Here is a 17,310-nt window from a genome sequence, read left to right on the forward strand (position 1 = left end):
GTTGAGAACCGCGGAGGAAGCGGCCGGGCCGGCGGACAGGGAGGAGAAGGTCCGGGGAGGCGACTTCGAAACTTCAGGTGGGATGCGGTGAGGGGTCGTGGCGGAGGTGGGGAGGGCGTCAGCGTCCTGGATCACCATAGGTAGCCCGGCCCGCCTCGGTCCTGCGCAGTGACTCCCGCTCTCTTTAAACCTGGGAGGGGGGAGGCTTTCTTCATCAAACGGTATCTATGTCCCACAGCCCTTTCCGGCCTCTGTCCGCCGGTGCCATCCTTCCTGCCCCTTCCCTGGTCCCGAGAGGAGGGAGACCCTCGAGGCCTTCACAGAAGGAGGGTTTTAACTTAGAGGGGGGAGTTGTTGGGGGAGGGGGAGAGCACCCCAATTTCTCCCTTCACCCACTTTTCCAGGGTGCTTCCCTCTCTGACAAGCCCCGGTTGGACTAGTTCTCACCCTTGCCTTCGTTGTAATCCTTGATTAGGCGCCACCATCATAGCTGGGGCTGTGTCACATTACTGAAGAAACCAGGGGGTGTCCCTTTTGCTCCTCATCCTCCTACCAGTCACCAGGGACTTTGTGCTTCACAATCGGTAGTGTTCTTTTTGTGAGGACCACTGGATACAGCATCATAGGAATGATGGACATTCTTCAGATAATAATACGGGGTAACAGACCAAAAGTGCTGTAGGACTTTCAGAGAAGGCAAACCACCCCAATTCAACCAGTTCTCCAAACTTTAGCTTATTATCATGGGCATTTCTGGAGAGTATTCTTTTGCATGGTTTGGTGTTTACAGTTTAATTGCATTAGAAATTAAACCAAGAGACTTCGATTTAGGGACTAAGGTAGGAGACATTTATTTTCTTGTTCAAAAATACACTTTTTTCTATCTCCCATGTCCCCCCCTACCATGGGTAAAATAAAAGAAAAACAAAACTTCTGACTTTACATAGTTAAGCATTCATTCAAATATTCATAGTCAAGGAAAACAAATTCCTTCTTTGACCACGTCCAAAAATGTCCCACTCTGCATCCTCTCTTCCAGGAGGTGGAGATAACATGCTTCATCTTTGATCCTTTGAAATCCAATCGGTCATCACATTAAGAGTCGATAAGTCGTTGGAAGTTGCTTGTTTTTACAGCGTTGTTGTTTTTATATGAATTGTTCCTCAGGAGCCATTTTGATATGAGAGGTAACTAATTTGATTAAAAACCAGTATTAGATAAAGACCGGGTAGTATATAACTATGGTTGCGTCTGTTTTTTTGTTTTTGTACTTGTATATGAGAGATTGTACCATTTATTTAAAACTGCTGTTCTGATCTTCCTTCCCCTTTTTTCTAATGCCTTGGTTTCTCTACAAAATTACTTTTCATTGCTCCTGGGTACAAAAATATATTTGTCTGCAATACGGATCCTATGTACAATGACTTCCTTCCAGCCTTACTGCTGTCGTTGTCTGTGATCTGCGGTAAGGAGATTCCCTAACAATCCAGTCTATAATTTACATGCCCATATAGGAAAAAAAATATTTCTAAGAGTCATCCCAGTCCTTAGGAATGGTAATGAAGAAATTATTTTTCCTTTATTCTGATGTCCCTTTCCATTTTGAGATGATAAATTTTAAAGATGCTTATGCTTTTTTTTTTCAGTGTTAGACTGTAAATTTCATGCAAGTCTTTTCACATGCAAGTTAAAAAATATAACTATTGTGTTTGCCTCTAGAGTCACAAACTGAATAACACATGAAAAATATTTCATCATGGAAAAACGCAAGACGTTTTTACAAGCTGTGTCTAAGGAATTTGTTGAAGACTTTTTGCAATTTGTTCAACTTGATGTGAGTATTATGTGTTCTATATTTTTACTCATTTTCACTACAAATATTAGTAATTACTTTTGGTAGAAATATTGACTCTCCTGATCCTTCTGATGGTTGAGGCCTTGAAACCCATCTGTAATTTTTGGTCAGGTAATTTGTTAGACTGGGATCTCTTAAATGAATGAATGAATGAATGAAAAAGCATTTATTAATTACCAAATGTACTAGACACTAAGGAGGCACATACAAATGTGAAACAGTAGCTGTTTTCAAAGAACCTATATTTTAATGGCAGTAGACAACACGTATAGCTAAGCGGAGGTTAGGGAAAAGATCATAGAATCGTAGATTTAGAGCTGGAAAGGACCTTACTGGCTGTTGATCCAACACCATTTTATAGATAAGGAAACTAAGGCATGGGAAGATTAAAGAATTTACCAAGGGTCACACAACTACAAAATGTCAGAGGCAAGATTTGAACTCAGGTCTTCTTGGCCCTAAATTCACTATATTATGATGTCTCTAGGTACTAGGGAGGGCAAGAATGTTTGGGGAGGGGGGGTGGTGTTGTTTTAACTGACATTTTAAACTTATTCAGCCTTAATCTGTGGAGGACTTAGAAAAATATTCTTTGCCCTGTCTTTTTCTACATCTTTCTTCCAGATTCCCCATCACAAATCTCAAACATATTTAAAAAGAAAAAACCTTAATTTTTCATAAACTTTTAATAAAAGTTTTCATTTATAAATAAAAAGCTAAAATACTCATTTATAACAAAACCTGCCATACCTTATCAGTTATTCTGTTTTCCCTTCCATAGTCTTTATTCACCTCTATAAATTCACACTTGGTTGATAAGGTGTGGAGTATTATCTGCCATACTAGAAGTTTCTGTGAGCCAGGGGTCCAAATTGTCAAAGGCAACCTGGATCCCTAGTTAAAACAAACCCAGGGCCTTCTAGCAACTGAATTTAGCTGTGATTAAAAAGTCTAGATTCAGATGATTGCTAGGCTTTTATGCTTATAAATAGACAAGTGTTATGGGAGGAAAATTTAAAAGCTGTGTTCAGATATTTGAAGGGCTTTCAGGTGCAAGACTTGTTCAGTTTGAGTCGAGAGAGCAGAACTAGGAGCAATGAGTAGAGGTTTCTGAGAGGCGAATTTAGATTGGATGCTCAGTAAAACTTCTTAGCAGACTTCACCAGTGGAATGGGTTGTCTTAGGAAGTGGCTGGTCCTCTCTCATTGTAGGTTTCTAATCCGAAATTGATTGATTCCTACTTGTTAGACATGAAACAATGAGGATTCTTTTTATCTAGTACAACTTACTCATTTTATAGATGAGGAAAAAGGTTGAGAAAAGGGGAAGTGACTTGCTCAGGCCGTGCCAGTAGTCAAATAGTAAATGTCAAGTTTGGAGTTTTAAATATTGTTTTTGTCAAAATAAAATTTTGTTGATACCTTTTGTTTTCATGTTGCCTAAATTATTTCCTGTGTCACTTCTTTTTTTCTTCCCAAAGAACCATGCTCTTTTTTAAAGCAAAAAAAGGAGAGGGAGGTAAAAATAAGCAAAACCAATCAATACATCAAAAATTTGACGGTACATGTGTGGATCCCTGCCCTCTACCGAGGAATGAGATGAGGTTCTTTCATCTCTTCTTTGGGGCCAAGCCTTTTTTTTTCTTTAAGTTTTTCAACCTTCATTTTCATGTGTTTTGTTGTGGTCTTTTCATTTTCATTGTTGTAGTCATTTCATTGCTTATGTTGCTTTTTTAGTTCTCATTACTCCACTTTGTATTAGTTTTTCTAAGTCTTGTCATACTTCTATATATTCATCATATTTGTATGTCTTATATCACAGTAATATTTCATTATATTCATATACCACAATTTGTTTAGTGATATCCAGTCCATGGATATTTACTTTGTTCCTACTTGTTTGCTACCACAAAAAAACACCACTAGAAATAATTTGATGTATGTATGTGGAGCTTTTCTTTTTATCAATGACCCTGTGGGGTACTCTGTCAGAGGATATAAACATTTTAGCCACTTTTATTTGCCTAATTCCAAGTTGGCAAAGCTGGATTTATAATTAGATCTTTTGACTCCAAATCTGATCACTCCAAAGTGATAGTTTTGTTTCCTCATTTCCTATTCAAATTCCTTCAATTTCTTTTTCTTCTCTCATTGCTATAGCTAGCGTTTGTAGTATGATATTGGATAATAGTGGTGACAGTGGGCATCCTTGCTTCATCCCTTATCTTATTGGGAAAAACTTCTATCTTATCCCCATTACATATAATGCTTGCCGATGGTTTTAGGTAGATATTGTTTATCAGTTTAAGGAGAGCTCCATTTATTCCTATGCTTTCTAACGTTTTTAATAAGAATGAATGTTCTCTTTTGTCAAAAGTTTTTTCTGCATCTGTTGAGATAATCATGAGTTTTGTTAGTTTTGTTATTGATATAGTCAGTTATGCTGCATTCCTTGTATAAATCCTACCTGGTCATAGTGTATGATCTTGGTGATGTGTTGCTATAATCTTGCTAGTATTTTATTTAAAATTTTTGTTTCAACATTTATTAAGGAAATTATTCTATAATTTTCTTTCTCTGTTTTTACTCTTCCTGGTTTAGGTATCAGTGCCATATCTGAGTAGTAAAAGGTATTTGGAAGGACTCCTTCTTTGCCTATTTTTCCAAATAGTTTATATATTATTGGAATTAATTGTTCTTTAAATATTTGGTAGGATTTACTTATGAATCCATCTGGTCCTGGGGATTTTTTCTTAGGGAGTTCATTGATGGCTTTTTCAATTTCTTTTTCTAAGATAAGATTAACTATTGTATTTCCTCTTTTAATCTGGACAATTTATATTTTTGTAAATATTCATCCATTTCACTTAGATTGTTATATTTGTTAGCATATAATTGGGCATAATAGTTCCTAGATGCTTCATCCTTTTCTTTTTTTTTTACTGGTAATTTGGTTTTCCTCTTATTTTTAAATGAAATTAACCAATGAGTATCTATTTTTTTTTTCATAAATCCAGCTCCTAGTTTTATTTATTATTAGTTCATTGGTTTTCTTTCAATTTTATTAATCTCTCCTTTGATTATTTCAAGGTTTCCAATTTAGTGTTTATTTGGGGATTTTTAATTTGTTCTTCTAGTTTTTTTAGTTGCACATACCATTCCTTGACCTGCTTTTTCTCTATTTTATTGATCTAAGCAGTTAGAGATAAATTTTACCTAACTACTGCTTTGGCTGCATTCCATAAATTTTGGTTTGTCATCTCCTTGTCATTAATGTAATTATTGTAATGTAATTATTTAATGTAATTATTGCTTCTGTGATTTGTTCTTTTGTCCACTCATTCTTTAGTATTAAATTATTTCGCTTCCAATGAATTTTTAATCTATGTCCCCATGGCTCTTTATTGTTCATTTCTTTAGTTATTTCTGTGTCATTACAATCCACAGTAATTTTAAAGTAAATGCCATATATAGGTAATTTTAATAGTATTTGAAAACTTGACTGGTAATTACAATGATATAGCTCATATTTTATACTTTAATGTTTGCAAAGACTTCATTTCCATTATCATATCTGATCCTCATAAAAACCTTTTGAGGTCACTACTGTTATTATTCTAGTTTTATAGATGAGAAAACTGAGCCTCAGGGAGATTGACTTGCCCAGGGTCACATAGTGCCAGAGATGGGATTCAAGTCCAGATTGTACTTACTCTAATCCATTTGTCTATCAGCTATGACTCACTGACTCTCCCAAAGCACAAGTATTGCGTGTACTTTTTGTGAAATAATGATATTCACCTTTCTTTGATTTCACTGGTATAGGGTACTCCCTATAAGGAAGCTTTCCTCTGCCAGTGCAGATTGATACTTTGCAACTTATGACCTTCAAGATGTCTGGGGTACGGGCTGATTTAGTGACTTCTCATGATCCCACAGCAAGTACGGTCCATAGGCAGGCCTTGAGTCTGATGATGAATTACCTAATTAAAATTAGAGAAGGGGAAGAGGTAGGAAATACTTATTACTGTGTGTTGGATACTGTGTTTAGGTTTAAAAATAACTCATTTGATTCTCACAACAATCTCAGAAGTAAATTATTATTATCCCCATTTTATATTAAGACAGGCAAGTTAAGCGATTAGTCCAGGGTCACATAGCTGGTGGGTATTTGAAACAGGATTTGAATTCAGGTCTTCTTGACTCTCAACTTAAGTTTTCTATTCACTATACCACCTAGCTGTCTTGTCACTGGCCAAATAAAAATTTTTTGAGCCACGCTTTATTGGTACTATTCAGTTACAAGACAGTAGCATAAATTTTTGCTTACTTGTCTTTTATCTTTTCCCCTGTGGAGAGTGTTTTTTGAAAGCTACAACCAAGTGTGTATTGTTTATTTTGGTTAAAGGTGTTAAAAGTAAGCAAAACTTATAATCATTGTTCTTTGAAAAAATTATAGAAAGGAAAAGTGCTGTTTTCCTTTTTTAAAAAAATATCTAATTCAACTTTACAGAAAGATGTTTTTGACCCTTTCAATTTAAATGAGTTATTAGAAGAGTTACCAAGGAAACAGAAAGAAGAATTATGGGAAAGACTGAAGAATTTATTAACAGATGTGCTGCTAGAGACCCCGGTGGATGAGTGGCAAAGGCATGACATGGAATGTGAAGACCATATGGAAATAGAAAATGGCCCAAACATGGTAGTATATATCTTCTAAAATGTAAATGACTTTTAACAACTGAACTACAGTACTTAAGAAATATATAGACCTAAAAATCTGGAATCTTAAAGTTCAAATATGTATTCTTTATGATAATGAGCTGGAATATATTATCTTTAAATCAACTTGTATTTTAGATTATTTCAGCATTAAAAATACCTTTTGAATTTATTAAAATAATTTTGTTTTTGAGGCATAGTCCAATATTCAGAAATTTAGTAATGCTTTAATTCCTTCAAAATTTGAAGTTAATTTTGTGATTTTAATGGTGCTGTTTTTTATTTACAGAAACAAACCTTTAAAATCATCTATGCAGTTACGTATGTGATTATTATTTCATTGTCTGTAGTAAATGAAAATGAAAATTATAAAGCTCTGCTAGAGTGTGCGATCATATTGAATGGTAAGTTGGTTCTTTTTGATAATATTACATTTTTTAAAGGATATCAAGTCCTTTACCATGCCTTGAAAGAAATGACTTTGCTTTAGAACTAGTGAAATTGTTTTTTCTTTAAATTTATTTGATTTAGAATCTAACTTGTTAGATTCTTGTTAGGGGGCAGAGCTTTTTCATTTACAAAAATAACCTAAGATTTTTCTTTATTGTGCATCCATACTGAATGAATTTAGTTTATTCTTGAAACAGTGATGTTGGTTTATGAAATTTGTATAAGCGAATATCTTGGTGAATGTCTGAAAAATCATGGCCAATAGCAGCCTTTACATTTTATTGTTTTACTTATTTGATGAATGAATAAGAGTCTGGTAAAGGGCAAAAGTTCACAAATTTAATCAAGAAATGGAAACACTGGTTTTTTCCCCCCGATATATTTTTGGTAGTAGACATCAAGGAATAAACATTGTAATGTGGCTTGGTACTACTAAAATTGATCCAGAAAACCTTAGTAAATGATAACAATATAGGGGAAAGACTAGTTGGAATTAGTGAAATTTCCCAGTATAAAGCATTTTTAAAACATTATTATTTATTTGTTTAATATTTTTAGTTTTCAGCATTTATTTCCACAAGAGTTTGAACTACATATTTTCTCCCCATTTCTCCCCTCCTACCCACTCCAAGATGGCATATTGTCTGATTGCCCCATTCCCTAGTCAGGCCTCCCTTCTGTTACCCCACTCCCCCCAATCCCCTTTTCCCTTACTTTCTTGTAGGGCAAGATAGATTTCTATGCCCCATTGCCTGTGTATCTTATTTCCTAGTTGCATGTAAAAACTTTTTCTTTAAGGAAGGGAAAAGGAGATGGGAGGGGAGTGGGATGATAGAGGGGAGGGCTGACTGGGGAACAGGGAAACCAGAATATATGCCATCTTGGAGTGGGGGGGAGGGTAGAAATGGGGAGAAAATTTGTAATTCAAACTCTTGTGAAAATCAATGCTGAAAACTAAATATGTTAAATAAATAAATTTAAATTAAAAAAATAAAAAAAAACTTTTTCTTTGAACATCTGCTTTTAAAACTTTGAGTTCCAAATTCTCTCCCCTCTTCCCTCCCCGCCCACCCTCCCAAAGAAGGCAAGCAGTTCAACATAAGCCACATGTGTATCATTATGTAAAACCCTTCCACAATACTCATGTTGTGAAAGACTAACTATATTTTGCTCCTTCCTGTCCTATCCCCCTTTATTCAGTTTTCTCCCTTGACCCTGTCCCTTTTCGAAAGTGTTTGTTTTTGATTACCTCCTCCCCCTATCTCCCCTCCCCTCTCTCTTCCCCCCTGTTTTATCTCCTTCCTCCTTCTTTCCTGTGGGGTAAGATACCCAACTGAGTGTGTATGTTATTACCTGCTCAGGTCAAATCTGTTGAGAGCAAGATTCACTCATTCCCCCTCACCTGCCCCCTCTTCCCTTTCAACAGAACTGCTATTTCTTGCCACTTTTATGTGAGATATTTTACCACATTCTATCTCTCCCTTTCTGCCTCTCTCAATATATTCCTCTCTCATCCCTTAATTTGATTTTATTTTTTTAGATATCATTCCTTCATATTCAACTCACTCTGTGCCCTCTATATATATGTATATTCCCTTCAGCTACCCTAATACTGAGGTCTCATGAATTATATACATCATCTTTCCATGCACGAATGTAAACAAAACAGTTCAACTTTAGTAAGTCCCTTATGATTTCTCTTTCTTGTTTACCTTTTCATGCTTCTCTTGATTTTTGTGTTTGAAAGTCAGATTTTCTATTCAGCTCTGTTCTTTTCACTGAGAAAGTTTGAAAGTCTTCTATTTTATTGAAAGTCCATATTTTGCTTTGGAGCATGATACTCAGTTTTGCTGGGTAGGTGATTCTTGGTTTTAATCCTAGCTCCATTGACTTCTGGAGTATCATATTCCAAGTCCTTTGATCCCTTAATGTAAGTATAAAGCATTTAAAGAAATATTAGGTGCAAGTAATTGTTGTATTCCTATGTAAAAACTAATTGCTACATAAGTGTAGGTATGCAACACTGTTAAGAGACAGTCTAGTGCAGTGCAAAAAATACTGTCTTTGGAGTCTTGGCTTTGTGACTGCCTGGTTGTGTTATCCTTCACTAAATCACTTAAACTCAAGGAGGCTCAGTTTTCTTATCTGTAACATGTTGTACTATATAATCCTTAAAGTCTTTTCTGGCTCTAAAATTTTTTGATCTATTAGATCTATTTTAATGAAAAAGTAACACTCATTTATAGTTACTTCCATCATTTGCTTAGAACTAATTTAGTAAACTGCTGAAACTTTTTTTTTAATTTTTTTTATTTTTTTTTTACTTTAAGTGGCTTTAGCAGGCAGCTAGGTGGCACAATGGATAGAGGGCCCAGCCTGGAGTCAGAAAGACTCATCTTGCTTATTCAAATCTGGCCTCAGACACTTAACTAGCTTTCTGACCCTGGGCAAGTCACTTAATCTTTTTATCTCATTTCCTTATCTATGAAATGAACTGGAGAAGGAAATGACAAACCACTCCAGTTTCTTTGCCAAGAAAACTATATACAGGGTTACTAAGATTTGGACATGACTGAACAACCTGCAGGCTATGTTACCTGCTTAGCAGACCCTTCAGGTACAAAGGGAAATTTCACATGGGAGTAAGTTATAAGATAGGGGCTAGACCTGTGGTTTTATTGGTCTAGGGACCTATTGAAAAAGGAAATTCCCTCTACCAATGCAGATCTGCACCTTCTCTGGCACTTGTAGCACTAGAAAGCTGCATAAGACCGTGACAATTTAAGCTGCTTTCTAGGATTACACAGCCATTAGGTGTTAGTACCAGGACTTCAGTCTGGTTGGGTCTGAGGCCAGCTCCATACCAGGGGTAGGGAACCTGCAGTTTGAAGGCCACATGTGGCGCTCTAGGTTCTTGGGTAAAGCCTTTTGACTGAATCCGAGTTTTACAGAACAAATCCTTTTATTAAGGGGATTTGTTCTGTGAAGTTTAGATTCAGTCAAAGGGCTGCCCTTGAGGATCTAGTGGGCCCCATGTGGCCTCAAGGCCACAGGTTCCCCACCCCTGCTATCATGCTGTATTTCAGCATATGCTAAACTATTCCAGTCTTAGTGTGTTTGAGTAAATGATGTTCTACTGTATTTAAAATTGCTTTCTTCTTTTTATTTAGGTATTATACATGCCCTGCCTGAATCTGAAAGAAATCTACAGAATTCCATACATCAGCTATGTGTGACTTGGTGGGAAAAAGGCCTGGAAGCCAAAGAAGATATGGGGAAAACTGCTTTTATAATGCTTTTAAAAAAGAGTCTTAATACTAAAACAGTATGTTGAAATTGAGTATATGTTTCTACCGTTCTGTTATTTTATTGTGTTTGAGAACTAGATAAGCTATTTTTTTACCTTAGTCTTTAAAATCTCTTTTTTTTGCTTTTGGCGTAATAAAGTTATGCTAATTAGTCCAGGTTGTTACAAAATACTTGTTATAGGGGTTCTTAATCTTTTTTATCAAGAGCCCTTTTGGCAGTCTGGTGAAGCCTTTGACTTCCTTCTCAGCATAATGTTTTTGAATGCGTAAGATAAATTGGATTAAAAGGAAACCAATTATATTGAAATACAGTTATCAAAACAAAAAAAACCAGAATCTGTGGAACCCAGGTTAAAAAGTGCCTTTTTACTATTTTGCTTACTGCTTTTTTTTCTGACTTTTTTTTTAATCCATTTCCCTTTTGGTAGCTTTCTTTCTCTCAAATTTTGCGTCTTTGTCTTTTTTGCTTGAGTAACTTTATGCTTCTTCTTGGCTTTTACTTCTTTTATTTTCTAAGTTATATTCAACCTTTCAAAATCTTCTTTAGCCTTCCTTTTATAAAATTGTTCTCAAGCTACAAATGATTCTCTTCTAGTTTCTTGGAGGTTTCATATCTACAGCTTCTTGACTAGAACGTTGCAATTCTTTGCTAACTTTGGATATGAGATTAAGTTGTTTGATTGGACTTTCATCTTTGGATATGAGATTAAGTTGTTTGATTGGACTTTCATCAATGTGTGTAAATTTTTATAATATAAACTAACATTATATAAAATTATATGTTACATATACATATATAATGAATCAAGCATTTTGTTTCTATAGAACAAAATGTTCCTATGTTAAAATTGAAGTATAACTGGGTTCTTTTATCTATTTATATAAGTATGTAAAACATGTATAATGAATTCAGCATATTACTTTCAAAGCTGTTCTGCTAATCTGTTATTACCATTTGAACTTCCTTTCTTCCGTGCATTCAAAAAAATTCTTCAGCGACCACTTTTTTTCCTCTTTTTTATGAGGTGGCATTATGATCTCTAGCACCTTCCCTTTCACCCTCTGCAATAAAATAGAAAAACACAGAATTTGTAACAAATTAGCATAGGCAAAACAAATCTATGCATTGTTGCGTCCTAAAGTATGTGTCTGATTTTCCCCTTTGAGTTTCTCATCCCTCTGTCAGATAGTGGTAAGGCAGGCAACACGCATCTGTTAAGTGCTTACTATATACATTGTGACAAGTACTGTGGGATACAAATACAAGCAAATAGAAATGCCACTATGTTTCATCATTGGTTCTCCAGAGTTGTAGTTGTTCATTGCATTCATCAGAGTTCTTAAACTTTTAAAGTTATTTTCTCTTCTGGTGTTGCTATTACCATATTAATTGTTCTCCTGGTTCTATAACTTTGCTCTGTATAAATTTATACATTTAGTGCCATTTATTATTTTTTACACTTATAACAAATATATTTATAATAAAAAATATATTATTATTTGTTGTCTAAACCTGCTCCTTTTATCTATTATTTCTCTCAGATATATCTTTAAATGTTATAGAAATTAATTTTAATATTTTATTTTTGTTTTGCTAGGGTGCAGACATTTGTCGACTTTGGAATGTTCATCAGGCCTTACTTTGCTTTGACTATGATTTGGAGGAAAGTAATGAAATTAAAGATATGTTGCTTCAGTGCTTCATGAATATTAATTGTATCAAGACAGAGAAGGTAAATAGGGTGTTTTCATTTTGGGTCCATTTGCTATATGTTTCTATATTCCTTTTCCGTAGGATTGTAGGTATTAACCATTTTCTATTTCTTTCCTATCCAAAGATAGTTTTTCTTGACAGAGAAAACAATATCTACAGATGCAATGGTAATGAACAGAGCACTGAATTTGGTATTCTAGGATCTAGGCTTAAATCCTCTCTGATGCTTACTACCTAACCTTTGTGACCTCAGGCAAGTCATTTAAAATATCTGGATTTAGTTTCCTTATAAAAAATGAGGGAGTTGAACTAGATGGCCCAGAGCATAAAGCTCTGGGTCTGGTGTCAGAAGCAACTGAGTTCAAAGCTAGCCTCAGACACTTAGTAGCTGTGTGGCCCTAGGCAAGTCACTTAACCTCTTCCTCAGTTGCCTTAATTGTAAAGTAGGGATTATAATAACACATACCTCTCAGAGTGTTTCGAGGATCAAATTAAATAATATTTGCAAAATGCTTAGTGCAGTGCCTGGCACTGTAGATGCTTAATAAATGCCTGTTTCTTTCTTTCTCTAAGATCTCTCACATTACCAAATCTCTGATCCTCTGGTCCTACTTATAGAGATAAGAATTAAACACAAAACAATCCATCATAATTTTTCAAGGAACAAGTGTACTGGGCCTAAAAAGTGTATCATTTAAATTGGCATAGAGAAAGCAGAAAAGATTAAATTATACAAGCCAGAGTATATAGGCAGAAATTGCTAATATGAGGAAAGGGGAGAGAAACAAAACAAAGATTAAATTAAATTGAATAGGAAAGGTGGATTCGATTCTGGAGAATATTGAATACTAACCTGAAGAAGTTATTATATAATTGATTAGATAGACTCTTAAGTGGAGAAATTTCTTAGCACAGTTCCTACATGTCGTAGGCACTGAAACACTTTTGTTGGTAATTTTGTTGTTGTTGAGTCGTTTTTCTTTTGTCTTATACTTTGTGACCCCATTTGGAGTTTTCTTGGCAAAGATACTAGAATGGATTACCATTTCCTTCTCCAGCTCATTTTTCGGATGAGGAACTGGAGCAAACAGGGTTAAATGACGTGCCCAAGGTCACCCAGTTAGTAAGTGTCCAAGACTGGGTTTGAACTCAGGAAGATGAGTCTTCTTGACTTCAGCCTTGGCACTCTATCCACTGTGTCACCTCCCTGCTTCATGTTGGTGATATTTTGAAGGATATGTACAGTAGGTTAAAGAACACCCAGAGGAGGAAGGTGGAAGAAGAGGAGGTATCAAAAGGTACAAAGATAAAATTTAAGATCTTTCTAAGTATCTGAGTCTAGAACTAAAAGGAAGCTGGCTCTGTTTACTGATTTGAAATGTTATAGCAAGCTTCTCAGCCTTCTCAAATTGTCTTGCCTTCATTTCCTGGAATTCTCATATTCAGCAAATCTACAAAGGTGAAAGCAAAATAATGCTTCCTTCTAAACAATAAAACATACACTCTTGTAGCTAATGCTTAATTATATATTATGAGTCATATATAAAAGTCTCTGTGTCACAAGAATTCTTAATTCGGCAACAAATATTTATTTAGCATGTACTAAATGCCAGGGACTGTTATAAGATGAGCAAAGGTCTCAGATCTTGAGGAATTTGGGGTGCAGCAGAAAATACAACATGTACAATTATCTCAACTTGGAATGAGTAAATTAAAAAGCCCAAACTGTTGGAGTGGGGATTGGCTATTTTTATATTCTTTTTCTTGCAGAATTTTTAAAGAAAAGTTCTCAACATCTTTTTACTGGGTTTATAGTTTGATTTTTCACATTCTGACCTTTGACTTGAAATTTTTTTATTTGAATACCCAAAAAAGAATAATTCTGCATATAAAGTAGAACAGAAAAAATGGTTTATGTGTGAAACCTCACATGTCTATTATGTACAGCTTTTGTATACCTTACCATATTATATGAATTCCGTGTCATAACAAGTAATACAGTTATAAGTCTTTGAAGTGCTGAGATGTAGTAATGATATCAAAGGTTGTATTTGTATCTTTAACTTCATATTGTGATCTCTGACTTCAGTTACTAGGGAAAGGGATTTGAATAGGGATTGCAAATTGACAACCAAGTAAAGAAGATGTTAAGATTCTACATTTTGCTCTTTTCCTCATCTGTTCCCTTCCTTTTCTTCCTCCCCATGAGACCCTGGTGCATGTCATGGAAACACTAGGGTTTTGTAGAATGGAGTCTTTAGAAATATTGTATTGCACTTTATTTATTTTAAAACTAAGTGCAATTTTTGTAATGATAATTCTTTCTACTTGTGGGCTGTGATATTATCAAACAGTCAAGGATTTGCTCTTTCTTTTGTATCGTTGGAATTGTTTTTCTCTTGTTACAATTTTTACATCACATCTTGCTTTTCCTTTACAGGGCAGAAGATTTCTCAGCTTTCTATTCAGCTGGAATGTAAACTTCATTAAAATTATCCATGTTATCATTAAAAAACAATTGCAGGATTTAAAAAAGTATGTATTACGGGTAGTTAATGTTATACAGCTATTGCCTTAACTTTTTAAAGGCACAAACTGAACATGCTTTCAAAATAGCCTTGAAAATTAACTCCCACAGTTTATACTTAGATCATTAGAAATTAGTGACTAATTTTTCATTATTAATCATTAGAATTACTCTTTAAATTGTTTGGTAGAAGAAAATTCTGTAGGCTGTGTTTTAGACAAACCTGGCAGAAACAATTATATTAATTATATGACCTAATTATAAGCCTCTTTTGTTTAGAGAGGTCCATAAATGTGCAGTTTTTCCATAACTTTGGAAATCTCTTTAATATAGGTGTGCTTAACCTATTGTTGGCTTATAGATCCTTTTGGCAGTTTAGTGAAGCCTATGTGTCCCTTCGCAGAACAATGTTTTTAAATAATTGAAGGAAATGGATAGAGATGTAATTTTTCCCCCCATCCAAGTTCATAGACTCTCCCAGATCTATCCTGTGATGGTGGATGGAGTCAATTGAGAACTATTGCTTTAACAGAAACCATTTAGAGTTACAATTGATATTCTCAAAAGGATGACAAAATGCCTCAGGAATTTTAAGCAAGAGGTTATGTAGAGTTTATATAATAATCTAAGAACAACGGTACCTTAAAATTGGATCAATCACATGTATCAGTCAAGAAACCTTGGACAGGATGGAACTCCTCTCTGAACTTTCACCCAGTTTCTTCAGAGGAAGGAAGAAACTAGGCATTAACTAAGTGCCTACCATATGCCAAGCACTGTGCTAGGAACTTACGAATATTATCACATTTTTTTTCTCCTAGCAAACTTCAGAAGTAGGTGCTATTGTCATCTGCATTTTACACTTGAGAGAACTGAGGCAGACAGAGCTTAAGTGACTTGCAGCTAGTAAGAGTTGGTGGGTGGATTTGAATTCAAGTCTTCCTGATTCTACACCTAGTCCTCCACTGTGCCATCTAGCTGTGGCAGCTAAGTCACTTAACTTCTATCTGCCTCAATTTCCTCAAGTGTAAAGTGGGGACAACAATATCTACCTCACAGGGTTTTTGTGAGGATAAAATGTTAGAATATTTGTAAAGTGTTTAGCATAGTTCCTGGCACACAGTAGGTGCTATGTAAATGCTAATTTTCATTATTGTTGTAGTTGTTATTAGCTGCCTCAAACTGTGGATGAGCTTTTGGCAAGGGGAAAAAGTGATTTAGTTACGGTATGATACTGGTTCAGAATTGATAGTTAAAGAAAGAATGTCTCATCCTGATGAGATCAAGGATGTTAATTTGTAATGTTTAGCCTAAAAAGGAAAGAAGGAAGACATGCTGCCTCAGTATTATTTCTGTAGTGTGAACTCCATCCATAGCTTAAGCACTTTATCAATTAAATTTCAGACTTTAGCGTAGTTTATAGAAAGGTCAGATTTTCTCTGTTTTTGATTAAAGTTTATATGATGTCCTTTGTTATATAAAACATTCAACTATTATAGGATTTTTTGTATATAAATATTCAATAAGTGTCATTTGCTGAATAATTGAGAGAGTTAGTAGAATGGATAATCTGAAATATATATCTATTCCAAAACCTTTTTTGGAATATGCTTTTGTACTTGCATTTGAATACATTTATTATCATAGGAATATTTAAAAATTTTTAGAAAATAATGAAAGCCATAGTAAAGAGGTGATTTGGAAAAACTGGGAAAATAGCTTTTCAGTGTTGTGTTCCTTCTCAGAACTTTTTACTACTTGACATTTAATATTACTGTTTAATATTTTTTCATGGATAAAATACTAGCCTTAATTACCCTGTTAGCCCTCAAGTTGGGGAAAGTATTTGAATATATACATATTAGTATTTTAGCATTGACTCAATTTTATGATTTTTTTTTTTATATCTGTACAGATCTCTGATGGTTCATGTTGCTGAAATTTATTTCAGAGCTTGGAAGAAGGCTTCAGGGAAAATGTTGGAGGTATTTGCTTTTAATTTGACTGAACATCTGTCCTAGAAATTGATGTGTTTAATTGTCAGTAGGGAAGGGATAATTTGAACTTTTGGATCCCCCTCCTACTTCCCTTCTTCTTCCTTTCTCCTCCTTATTCCCCTTTCAAAAAAAAAAAAAAAAAGAAAAAGTCCTTTAGCTGTAGAATTCTAGCGAACAGGGTATGATATTTTCTCTTAATATGTGCTTGCATACATCCCTCCAGATTCGTTAGTCAGATATCTTTAAATCACTACATGCTACTTTTATTCATTTGCTGATACAAGACTTGTGATTTCTCTTAAGTGCACATTTTTTTGACAATTCTGAGAACCATTAAAAACTATTTGAATCTCCATTAAAACCACTTATGACCTGTTTTTGAAATTAATGACTGCCAAATATTAGAAACAGAGGAGGAGCGCTGGTGTGGCAGAGCTTGCTGTGTAGAAAAGGCTCTGAAAACAACAACGCAGCCCCTCAAGCTTGGGACAAAGTACTCTATACTCTACAAGCAGTCATTACCCTCACCAAAAACTCAAGGGTCAAGAAGTTGGCTGGGAACGTGGCCAGGCAGCGAAAACGGACTCAGATTCACACTCAGACTTAGTAAGGTCTATTGCATGGAGCTGGGAGAAGAGCTGCACCTGGACCAACCAGACCGGGAGCTGGTTAGTGCTTATGGGCCCAGTCAAACATGCCATTACTCTAGTGCCTTTTGATCCCAAAACTTTTTTTTCC

General features: G+C 35.0%; 1 protein-coding gene across 1 annotated transcript in view; it reads left to right on the forward strand.

Moving 5' to 3' along the window:
* Positions 1–1,140: 1,140 nt before the first annotated feature.
* NCAPG2 (non-SMC condensin II complex subunit G2) overlaps positions 1,141–17,310 on the forward strand; it is a 100,549-nt gene continuing 84,379 nt past the window's right edge. The window contains exons 1-8 of the mRNA XM_036760200.1: positions 1,141–1,187; positions 1,720–1,834; positions 6,368–6,556; positions 6,866–6,980; positions 10,197–10,351; positions 11,933–12,067; positions 14,489–14,583; positions 16,491–16,560. Coding sequence (XP_036616095.1) covers positions 1,757–1,834; positions 6,368–6,556; positions 6,866–6,980; positions 10,197–10,351; positions 11,933–12,067; positions 14,489–14,583; positions 16,491–16,560 — 837 coding nt within the window. The 5' untranslated portion in view covers positions 1,141–1,187; positions 1,720–1,756. The remainder of the gene's footprint in view (positions 1,188–1,719; positions 1,835–6,367; positions 6,557–6,865; positions 6,981–10,196; positions 10,352–11,932; positions 12,068–14,488; positions 14,584–16,490; positions 16,561–17,310) is intronic.

Source organism: Trichosurus vulpecula, chromosome 5, assembly GCF_011100635.1.
Source record: "Trichosurus vulpecula isolate mTriVul1 chromosome 5, mTriVul1.pri, whole genome shotgun sequence".
Lineage (NCBI taxonomy): Eukaryota > Metazoa > Chordata > Mammalia > Diprotodontia > Phalangeridae > Trichosurus > Trichosurus vulpecula.